We start from the raw sequence: 11,184 nt of genomic DNA on the forward strand, positions 1-11,184 counted from the left end.
ACCGCCCCGGGGGGCGGTGGCGAGACCTCCTCCCACCCTCGCCGAGCCGGGGGGGACTCGGGAAGAGCAGGGGCGGGTGCGGGAGGAGGCGGGCGGTGCCTTTCGGGACGTGCTCCCTGGATGCTCCCTGAACGAGCCCCGAGGATGTGCCCCTCTGTCCCTGGGATGCTCTCACGGGATGCACCCTTAGCCTTCTTCACGCACCTTGGGATAACCCAAATACCCCCAATGTGCACCCCATGGTGTGCCCTGGGAGGCACCCTGTGCTCGTGGGCTGTACCCCAGAGTGCCCCTGTGCCCTGCAATGCCCTCAGGAGTGCGCTCTGTCCCCTGCCGTGCCCCCAGTAACGTGCTGTGTGCCCCGGGATGTGCCATGCACACCCGGGATGTGTGTCAGGATGTGCCTGGGCTGCACCGTGCACCCCTGGGTGTGTCCCAGGATGTGCCGCATCCCCCAGGATGCGTGTTTGGATGAGACCCAGGAGGTGTCTTGACCCCCAGCGTGTGCCCCAGAATGTGCCAGGGGCTGTGCCATGATCCCCAGGAACCCTCCAGGCTCTGCTGTGTGCCCTGAGATGTGTCCCAAATTCTGTGTTCCCTCGGCTGCTCCCCTCTGCCCTCCCAGCCAGTGTCACCAGGGTCTTCCCACACTGGTGGGGAGTATGAAGGGTGCTGCCTCATTGGGGTGGTGGGCTGCAGGCTGGGAGGCTCCACTTCAGAAAGGGAAATGGCTCATCCTGCCAGCATGACACACCGGGTTGTCAGCCAGCACCTGGGCAGGGCCAGGTCTCTGCCCAAGCCCCATGACCCCATGTCCTGCTGCCAGAGGAGCATGGGCAACCCCAGAGGGCTGCAGACACTTGTGTCCACCTTGGGACCTCTCTCCAGGAGCCACATCTGCCCTGCATCCTAAGTGACCACACAGGTTCAGCTCCTGTTGTGGGGACTGTGTGTGACAGTCACCCCGCAGCCAGTGTCAGCCTCAGCATCGCTCCTGTGGCTGTCAAAGGCCAGGGCTGCATGGTCATTAATCATGTCCAAGACACTGTGGGCATGAAAAGCTGTGCCGTTCCCAGGGCTGCTTTCCTTTCATCAGCCACACCCCCCAAGCACTGAAACACAGAGCAAATATTTGTCAGGGCAGCCTGAAGTGCTGGCCCTTGGGCTGGGGAGCCTGGTGGGCTCTGGATCCTCACAGGGGGCTGTGCTATCCTGCACAATATGAGCTTTCTCCAGCGGGGTTCTTGGTGTCCATGATCCCACCGTTTGAGTGATGGAGGATCTGGTGGCTTTCCCAAGGAGCAGAGCTCCTGCCGTGGCAACCAGCCCTCACTTTGCCCATGAACCTATCAGCAGCACCCAGCAAGGAGGGCGTTCCAGAGAACTCCAGCTCCACAACCCTCTGCTGCCAGGGGGAAGTAGAGGAGGAAGGACGAGAAGCACAGCAGTGCCATTATTTTGTGTTCCCTTTGGCCAAAGGAGCTGCCAAAGGGCAAGTTGACATCACCAGTGGGGGACAGTCACCTGAGAGCAGGACCTGGAAGCACTGGCTGCCCAGGCATCGCTGTTTCCTTGCCCTGGGCAGTGCAGCAGTGCCCCAATGCCACGAGTTGAGGTGTGATAGGAGCAGCCAGGTCAGCTGATGGAGACCGCGGCTATAAAACACCTGCTGGCCCCGTGGCAGAGCCACAAACGAGCCCACCATGGCCAACGTGCTGCCTGCCTGCCTGCTCCTGGCCCTGCTGCTCCTGGCCCCAGCCCTGTCGGCACAGCACGAGCGAGGGCTCATCTTCAACTTGGTAAGAGGAGACCCTGTCCTTGGCACAGGACCCTCCAGCTGCTGCAAGGGACACGCAGTGTGTGGAGGGTTGGAGGGGTCTGCTGGGTTTTCTGGTGTTGTGAGGGAATTTGGAGCCTGGGAAATCAGCTCTATAAAGGGACAGGAAAGACAGAAAGGGGATCAGACTGAAGCTCTCAGCTGCCTGAGCCAGCCAGGACCCCCACCCTGGGTAGCTCACAGGGACTGGGGAAGGGAGATGTCTTCCCTGTGGTGTCTCAGCCCTACTCCCATGAGTCCAGCAAAAAACACCGCTTTGGTGGGTGGTATTTTGGGCCAGACTGAGGAAACACTGCAGAGAGGGAGGCTGGGGCATGTGGGCAGTGGTGCTGAGCCTCAGCTGAAAGGCAGAGCTCGTGTTCAACACCCACCCAAACCCCTTGGGCTCACAGCTAGGGGGAGATCGAAGGGGAACAGAGAGGGACCTGGTGCTCAGGCCCTGCCTTGTGCTGCAGGAGATCGGGGAGCTGTGCCTGCAGAGTGCCCAGTGCAAGAGCGGCTGCTGCCACCGCGTCAACGGCCTCAGCCTGGCCCGATGTGCTCCGCAGGCAGCTGAGTTCCAGGCGTGCTCCCCAAAGGTAGGTGCTTCCCTGCTCCCAGGGCTGGGCAGGGATGGGGGCATGTCCCCCACACTGCACTGTGCCCTTGTTCCCTGCAGAGCATCTATGGGGTCTACTACAAGTGTCCGTGTGAGAGAGGCTTGACCTGTGACGCCGATAAAACCATCGTGGGCTCCATCACCAACAGCGACTTCGGTGTCTGCAGGGACCCCCAGGACTCCTACAGGCGGCGGTGAAGAGAGACCCCCCCCATGCCCCTCTGTGTTGCCCCTGCCACCGTGTCTCTCCCCCTCTCCAGGGATTCCTGGATCTGGCTGTGGGAGAATTTGAGTAAAGAGCAGCTTCTGCCAAGCTGCAAGGTGGCTTTTTCACTCGACCCAGGACGGGGATGGCAGGGCCAGAAGGTCCCGGAAAAAGCCACATGGGCATGATGGCTTTACCTATATGTGTGTGCAATCCTACAATAATCTGGGCTAGGCCAGTAGCAAGCCATGGGCTGAGCTCTACTCAAAGGGAGTTTTAAAAAGGGGATGCTGGGGAGAGGAAGATGCAGCAGCCCCAGGATCTGAGGGAGCCGCCTGGGTTGTGCTTGACTTGGTTTATTTCCTGCTGTGGCTGCTTTGGTTGGAAACATTCCATAGAAAGGGTTTCTTGCCAGGAAAGAGGGACTTGGAGGTGGTGTTGAAGCTGTGGGTGCTCAGGGTGCTTGGTGGTTGTGTCCACCTCTGTATTGCCACACTGCAGGCTCTGGATGACCATCGAGCTGGGAGCTGGACCTCCTCCTCAGGGTGGGCAGATGTGGCTCAGCCAAGTGGGAGCCCCCCCTGCAAAGGACCCTGTGCAGGCAGCAGCTGTGTGTGCCATGGGACTCCCTTGTGCAACACCTCCACCAGCATCTTGTAGAGCACCTCCTCAGGCTGCAAGATGTGCAGGAGCTTTGGGAATTCGGGATGGACCTGGAGAGTGATGGTGCTGGAAGCAGCCCTGGCTGGCAGCAAGGTCCCAATCCCCTCAGCCCTGCCCTCAGCAGAGCTGTGCCCTGGGCAGGGTGGGCTGCAGGGTGTGATGCCCAGCTCAGGGTCAGCGTTTTGGGCATGGAGAGGGAGCACAGATGTACCACAGCACGGTGAGGAGCAGGAAGTACCTGTCTGGCAGAGCAGTGGAAGCAGCAGGAGATGAAGGGATCCTCTGAGAGGTTCTTGGCTTCTCCAGCGCAGATTTCACCCCATGGTTTTCTATCCCTGGGGCAGAGCAAGAACCAGGCACCCACAGTGCCACTCCCCACTGCCCCGAGGGCTCTGCACCAGATGGGGAGGCCACAAAGGCTGGGAGCCATCCCTGGCAGCTGAGAAGGTGCTGCAGGGAACTTTCTTTTCAGGACAAGGGTGACTGGCAGCTTGAGCATCTGCACCTTCAGAAACACCAGGGACACATCTGGGAGGGTGGCACAGCTTCGGGGAGTCCCCATTGCTGAAGGGAACATGGGGAGCAATGTGGGGACCTGCTGGCCCCTGCAAGTCTGGCTCAGAGGAGCTGCAAGAGGAGAAAATTCTGACCTGGATTTTAGTTTTGAGCTTGTGGTGGGCAGTGAAAGTCTGGAGGGTCTTGTTCTCATTGTCGTGGTGGTCCTGGCAAGAGGCTACCAGATCAATGTCCTCACTGGTGCAGGATGAGGTGTGGGGTAAGGGGTAGATGGGGATGGGGTCAGGGACAGCAGCCCCTCTCCTGCAGCAGCCAGCCAGCCCCAGGCAGAGCGAGGGGAGGGGGACACGGGACACAGGGTCTGTCCCTGGGCTCCCCGTCTGTGTGGGGTCCTCATCCCCACACGCTGTTCCACACCAGTGGGAAGCACCCCGGAGAGGCTGGGACACACACCGGGGATCCTGAGAGCCCTGCCTGCCCAGGGCCGGCCTCGTCCGGGGCTTTGTGTTCTCGGCAGGGGTAGGATGTGAGCAACGCCCAGCCCCGGCCGTGCCGGGACCGGCAGAGGGCAGCGGCACCGTGCCCACAGCGCGGGGACCGCAGCACAGCGGCGATCCCCCTACCCAGGGGCAGCGCAGCCTTGGGGGTCCCTGAAATGCCCCCGACCCTGACACTCTGCAGCGGGAGTCCCCCTGGAAGGAGGGGGAGTGGTATTGGCGTGGGGGGCAGGCTGGGCTAATCTCTGGTGTGTTTGATGGGGGGATTTTGTGGTGTCCCCATTTTTGTGGTGTCCCTACTCTGGCAGAAGGAGGATGGAGGCACCAGAGAGGTGGGAAGGGGGTGGCTGTGCTGAGGAAGGGGATGCATAACCCCCCCGCCCCATCTCAGCCCTATATTTACTGGTGAAGCCGCGGCTTTATTTTGGCAGCTCTCGGCTGGTAAATATTGGCTTAAACCGAAAACCAGACGCCTGATTCACGACGTCTTAACAAACACAGGAAGGGGCCCCTGGCGCGTGTGGGGTGCTGCCAGCCCTGGGGACAGGGGGACCCTCCAGCAGGGCGGGGGCAGCCTCAGCTGCAAAGCGCGGTGCGAGCAGCGCATCCTTGCGCAGGCAGGCTCTGCTGCAGCGAGGCTCCCCGTGGGGAGACGTGGGGGAAGGAGGGGTACAAGCATTGAGGTGCCCCTTCCTCCTCCCCTGCTCTGCACGGAGGTCTCCCTGCTTGGTTAAAAAGCAGCGAGGAAGAGGAGACGGGAGGGACGTTGGGGCGGAGGGCAGCCCAAGACCCTCCCCAGCCTCACCCCATCACCAGGAGTGCCCCCCACTGTCCCAGCCCATCCCCTCCTGGTCACCCAAGGGGTGCCCCGCTTACCGGGGGGGGTGTGAAACATCTCCCCCACCCGAGTGCCCCCCTCACCCCCCCGCCCGCCCTGGCTGTTGTCACCCGAGGGTACAGGATGTTCTCACTCAGCCGAGCTCTCGCTCCCCAACCTCTCCCCGCCTCTCCCCCCTTTCCGCCAGCCCTCGGCCTTCACCTCTCCTCCTCTGCGCTGCTTTAACCCTTTTTTTTGCCCCCAAACACCGCCGTTTCCTCTTCTTCTTTTTCTCCTTCTTCATTTCTTTTTAATTTCTGCTCAGACGCACTGGAACTCCCTCTCTGCCCGTTCCAGGGTGTCCCTGCACCCCCAGCTCGCTGCAGCTCCAGTGGGGTGCCCACTCAACGCCCAACTTTGCAGGCAACCCCAGCAAAGTCACCCCACTCCCAGCCTTGCAAAACACTCCAAGGCAGAAGTGTTTGTGTGTGTCTAGGGCAGCGTGTTGGGTGTTTGCTCCTGCAGCCTTCACCCTGTGGGCAGAGAGGCTGCCAGCTCCAGGAGGGGAGAATATTTTTTTCGGGGGGGGGGGGTTGCTGAGCTGCCCCTCTCCCCCAGGGTGAAAAGGACAGGCAGCAGCCCCGCAGCTCCAGCTTAGGGCAGCGATTTCAGCGGGGGAAGACCCCGGGCACAACCTAATTCCATGTCCCCACACACAGCACATGCAGTTTGCTGCAGACTGGGGTGATGATGGGCCTGATCCTGCAGCAGGGTCAGAGGGGCTCCTGAGAGTTGGGCTGGGGAGCACAGGGGATGCTTTGGGGCAGGCTTGGGCTGCTTGTGCCTGAGGGGTTGCCCAGAGGCATCCGGGAGTGCACAGAGGTGTTTGGGGGTGCACAGAGGCCCCTGGGGCTCCCTGCCTGCTCTTGGCTCTGGGATTTGTTCCTCCTCATAAGCCTTTACCCCGCAGTGGTGGTCAGAACACGGCAAGGACAGCCAGGAGGGCAGTAGCCCCTCTCAGGGTGTCCCTTGGCCAAGGCAGGATCCAGAGGGACGAAGCACATCCTTGCAGGGTGTGGGGCATCCCAGCCAGCATCAGGGACTTGGGGAATCCCAAATCATCAGGGAGATGCCCCAGCCTGCCCCCACCACCCTCTGCTGACCTGGGACACCTCAAGCTGTGCCTGCAGCAGCAAAAACCGCATGGCAGCTCCAAGTCATGGGGCACAATGGGGTGCAGGGATGTGGGGACCTGATCCTGTGACTTAGGGTTTTCCTAAATCTGGGCCAGGTTTTCACTGTCCCAGGGAGATGGCTTTGGGATGGAGCTGGCGAGAAGCCATCCTTCAAGCTCTCTCTGGAAGAAAAGCAACCTTTCTAGCAAAAAGAAAAAAAAAATAAATTCATGGAAAGCTCTGGTTTGCCTCTTCTTGCCAAAACCAATTGCTGATGATTTTTCACGGCTGCTTTGGCTTTGCCTTTGCCTGTGACAGAGGGAACAATGTCAGACACACTCCTGTTTTCCCACCCTGATTTTTTTCCCTGTAGCTGGAAGAGGGGAAGGATCCAACTGAAGGACAGGGACCTGTCCTAGGCAAATAACAGCCCCAGGGGCTCCCAAATCTGGCATGAGGATCTCAGTCTTTCCTCCGTCCTCAGGGTTGGTTTTGGGGCTGGAAGCGGGTTCTCTTGAAGATGGCCCCCCCGAGCAGCCGAGGGCTGAGGACTGCCCAGCTCGGGGCAGTAGTGGAGGTTGCAAATGGGACATGGGGATGCAGAAGCGGCCCTGGGAGACATCCAGGCACCCCACACACCTCCACAAGCCCCTCCCCCCCGATGTTGTCCACCAGGGCACAAGTGGAAAAAATTCTCATCCTGAATAATTTGCGCTGCTGAAAGAATTAATTAGTGCAATACAGGGAGGACAAGGAGGGATGTTGGGCTGCATCAGTCCGGGGAGAGCTCCAGGCTGGGTGCTTTGCAACAGCCAGTCTGGGGGGAAGTGCTCGCTGCAGCTGGGTTCCCCCTCAGTGGATATTTTTAGCATTAAATTCCCTGAAATGCTGACGACTGAGGGTGGGAGGGGGAGGATTCTGGGGGATACCTCCATGACATTGATGGGGATTCACTCTGGGGAATGCTGAAAGGGTGTTGGGGGTGATGCTGGGGGGATGCAGGGGTTGAGGCCAGGGGGACCAGGGGGGGATATTGGGAGGGGTGCTGGGGGGAGCAGGGGGGATGCTGGGGGGATACTGGCGGAATGCCAGGGGGGATGCTGGGGGGATATTGGGGAGGATGTCCGGAAGGAAGTGGAGGGGATGTTGGGGGGGGATGCTGGCGGCGATATCGGGAGGAATGATGGGGAGGGGGAGGATCCTGGGGGGTGCCGGAGGGATTGCCGGAAGGTGGTGCTGGGGGCCCCGAGCGGGCCCAGCTGCTCGCCGGGCCCCGGGTGGCCCTGGCCGGGTGCCCCCCCGCCGGCCCGGCGCTGAGTCAGGCTGTTCCCGGCGCTCCCGCGGCCGGTACATCGCGTCCCCACGCCGGGCGCCTGGCACCGCGCCCGCCCGGTGCAGCTCCCGGCAGGGGCACGGCCCGGTCCGGCCCCGGCGGCTCCTCCGGGCTCCCGGGCTGCGGCTCCCGGGCTGGAGAAGCTGCGACTGGGGACGAAGCCCCGGGAGCTGCCGGCGGGGCTTCGGGGGGCGCAGCCGTAGCTCTGGCCTGAGTCACGCTCTGGGCACGTCCCTGCCGGGCGTGCCCCCAACCCGCGGCTCCCTGGGCGCCCCGCAAGTGTTGGGGGACCCGGTGGGGATCTCCAAGAGTTTTTGGGCTTCCGATCCCTCTGGCAGGAGCATCTCCACGGCAGGGCACAGCCTCGCTGCTGAGCGCCCTCGGCGGGATTGAGCCCCCCCGTCGCCCCTGCGCCCAGCCCGGGGCAGAGGTGCCAGCTCGCACCCCCACCCTGACACCCCCGCTGGAGTGGGGCGGGCGGGGAGCCCCAGCCACCCCCAGCCATCCGCCCTCCCCGGCGGAGGCTGGTACAGTTCGTTACGTCCAGACCGGAATGTACTTTGTGTTAGAAGTGGCCACAAGCCAGGACGGCAAAGCCGGACTTTATTTATCCTCCCTGCTCCGGCCCCGCTGCTGCATCCTGCCCTTACTCGTGTGGGGCTGGATCTCCGGCAGGGCTGGGGGAGCCCTGGGCTCTGTCCACCTCTCTGCTGCGCATTGCCACCCGGGGAAGACAGCGATTTCCCCCATTTCCTCCGGGGGGAAAAAATCTGGGAAAATATTTGTGTCCTTCCAGCCGGTAAAAGCTGTCCCCGGCGTCTGGAAGGAAGCGGCATGAGGAAGATGGGGACGCAGGGATGGATCAGTAAAGCCTCTGGAGGGAGGTGCCCCTGCCTGCTGGCTTGAGGGGTTTTTAGCAACCGGGACCGGGGTTTGGGTCACAATCTGGTCATTTATGGACTGGAAATGCACTGGGAAAGAGACAGCCCTGGCCACACTGCAGGACAGGGCAGGATCAGGCCTGTGATGGAGCAGGGACTGCTCTGGGGGTCCCCACATGTGCGGGGGATGCGTTGGCCCCTCTGCTGTTAAAAAGTCATGGTGGGAGCCGTGAGTCCAGGCAGAGAGGGGGAGGCTTCGGCTGCCTCGGGAGGGACCGGAGGGATTGCCCCAGGCTGGGTCTGGGCGGTCATTCCACGACTACACCCAGAATCCCTCCCCCGGCCTTTCCGCCAGGAAGATTTCAGGGGGAGTTTCATACAGAAAGCGGCTTTCCAGCTGCTCTGCATCCCCGGGGTCAAGTGTCCTCATGCCAAGCAAGTGGTCTTGCCCTACTGCCCCATCTCCCCATGTCCGCATGTCCCCACGGTCCGTCCATTCCTGGTGGCAGTGCAGCTGCACCTACAGCCAGTGGCAAGGACACGGTGTTCTCCTGTCCTCTGCCGCCTGTTGTGCAACCACAGGCTGCACCTCCCGTAAACACACAACTTCCCACGACCACGGCACCAGGCTCCTGCCATGCTGAACCCCCGGTGCCAGCGACAAACGGGGCCCTCGGAGGGGTGCACACGCCGCGGGGCGAGGGTGGGTGAAGCCACGGCATTGTCAGGCTGCAAAAAAAGCTGCTTTGATCCCCAAAATGGGCAATGGGTAGCTGGGTGCTGGGGGGAAGGATGAGTTTGATCCCCCCGGGAAGGGGAGCATCCCTGGCTCCGGGACCATTGATTTGTGCTGCCACACACAAAAGGGAACCGAGAGAAAACCCATTTCCTCCACTCTCAGGAGGTTCACTGATGTGGCTCTTCACCGTGCAGCCAAGGTGGAGGGACTCCTCTCCTCCCCGTGCTCTCGAGGCAGATTAACGCTGGTTATTTTTAGAAGAAGACAAGGATGAATAAAAATATCCCCTGCTTTATTTTAATTTTTTTTTTTCTCTCTCTTTCAGGAAAGTTGCTCTCACCTCACACAAGGTGCTTGGAAGCCAGCACGAGGCAGGGCAGGTTCCTTGGCTTTGCTCCCTGCTTCCAGACTTTCCTCAAGGCTCGCTGTCCTTTCGGGGCTGGGCTCAGGGCTGGGGCAGGACATGTGTGGCCAGCTGGAGGGCGAGGGGGAACAAGCAGTACCCCCGGCAGGCGTCACAAAGCCGAACAGGATTATTTCTGGAACAGATTTCCTCCAGGTTGTGTTACAGGGATGGGGGTGACCGGGGCAGACCCCAGCACCGGGCAAGTGGAAGGTTTAGGACATCTCCCCACCCAAGAAAGCAGAGCGAGCTGAGGGGTTGGCACTGGTATAGCAGTGATTTGGAAGATGTCTTTTATCCTTTAAAAAAGCAACTCTGATGCTTTCTTCCCATGTATTTTTTGGTTGTTTTTTTCTATACAAACAAACAAATTTACCATTTTTGTAGTGCAAGGACAAACCAGGCTGAACCCTCCTCATTGCTGCCATTGGTTCCATGGGTTTTTTTCAGGGCTTTGGTGTTATCTCAGAGGCCTGGTGGAATTAAGCTGTGGGGTTTCCTGATATTGCAAATCCACAATATTAATTTTTTTTTTTTTTGTAAATGAATATTTAAAGCTCTTGGAAATTTAAAGCCGGGAGGGAAATGTTTAAAACCAAAAAATGTAAGATTCATCTGGGTTCTTTTAGAGAGGGAAAAACTAAATGCCATGAAAACATTTTTTTTTTCTTTTCTAAAGTAGGCTTTAATTTCACTCTGTATTTCTGATGAGTGACATCAGTGTCTAAATTACAGCTGGGGAAATCGAACTCAGCACAATAAGCAGACCTGTGAGAAAGCACCCACCAACGCAGTGCTGCCTTCAGCTTTGCCCTGAGGGTTTTATCGGATCAACAGGTGGGAATCAGCGCGCAGGTTGGGAGCTGCAGGCACTCATTACAACACAGACCTGGTAAAAAATGACCACTTTATAAAAGCACTCGGAGATGTCCCGATTTAAATCTGCCCCAAACTTTTTTTTGCCCCTCTTGGCTCAGGAGCCGCAGCGAGCTGAACGTGTATGAGCAGCGATGAGGTGTTTAATCGCAAAAGTACTGATTTCTTATCTCGGGGGGTATTTTGGGGCAGCTCTTGACAAAAAACCTTATTTCCTTCATTCCGAGCTGGAACATTTCTGCGTGTTCCAGCAGTGGCTGTGTCCTCCAAACCCACATCTCTCTGTCCCCAACCATGAGGCAATTTTTCACTCTCCAGCGCGGTGTTTCCTGTAACACACCCGGAGGAGCCGGCAGGGGTTGGGGTACCCTTGGGGCGTTGCAGGGGGGCAGCCAGGACACCTCTGGGGCTGGGGTGTCCCTGCGGGGGTCGCATGAAGGGGTGGGGGGCAGCCCGGGGGCTGAGGAGCACAGCGCGTGGCCGGGCTGTTCTCGCAGCACGGCGTGGAGCTGACTCCCCGGGGCATTGCCCGGGGCCCAAACACCGCGGGGCACCTCCCAGGGCCGGGCAGTCCCCTGTCCGCTGTCCCCTGTCCCCTGTCCGCAGTCCCCTGTCCGCTGTCCCCTGTCCGCTGTCCCCTGTCC

The 11,184-nt window shown here is 60.1% G+C and overlaps 1 protein-coding gene across 1 annotated transcript; it reads left to right on the forward strand.

Moving 5' to 3' along the window:
- Nucleotides 1–38: 38 nt before the first annotated feature.
- CLPS (colipase) lies at nucleotides 39–2,748 on the forward strand. Its single transcript, XM_042013797.1, has 3 exons — nucleotides 39–1,799; nucleotides 2,293–2,415; nucleotides 2,496–2,748. The coding sequence occupies exons 1-3, from the start codon at nucleotides 1,704–1,706 to the stop codon at nucleotides 2,631–2,633; spliced, it is 357 nt and encodes a 118-aa protein (XP_041869731.1). The 5' UTR covers nucleotides 39–1,703; the 3' UTR covers nucleotides 2,634–2,748.
- Nucleotides 2,749–11,184: the final 8,436 nt, after the last annotated feature.

The sequence above is a fragment of the Corvus kubaryi genome, unplaced genomic scaffold (assembly GCF_017639235.1).
Source record: "Corvus kubaryi isolate FWS band 111438036 unplaced genomic scaffold, C.kubaryi_AGA036_p1.0 split1-37355, whole genome shotgun sequence".
In the NCBI taxonomy this organism is placed as follows: domain Eukaryota; kingdom Metazoa; phylum Chordata; class Aves; order Passeriformes; family Corvidae; genus Corvus; species Corvus kubaryi.

Bases quoted from the DNA above. Each gene is read 5' to 3' on its own strand.
- CLPS (XM_042013797.1), top strand. From the start codon at position 1,704: ATGGCCAACGTGCTGCCTGCCTGCCTGCTCCTGGCCCTGCTGCTCCTG. The intron at 1,800-2,292 runs GTAAGAGGAGAC...CTTGTGCTGCAG, and splicing joins GAGGGCTCATCTTCAACTTG to GAGATCGGGGAGCTGTGCCT. The intron at 2,416-2,495 runs GTAGGTGCTTCC...TGTTCCCTGCAG, and splicing joins TCCAGGCGTGCTCCCCAAAG to AGCATCTATGGGGTCTACTA.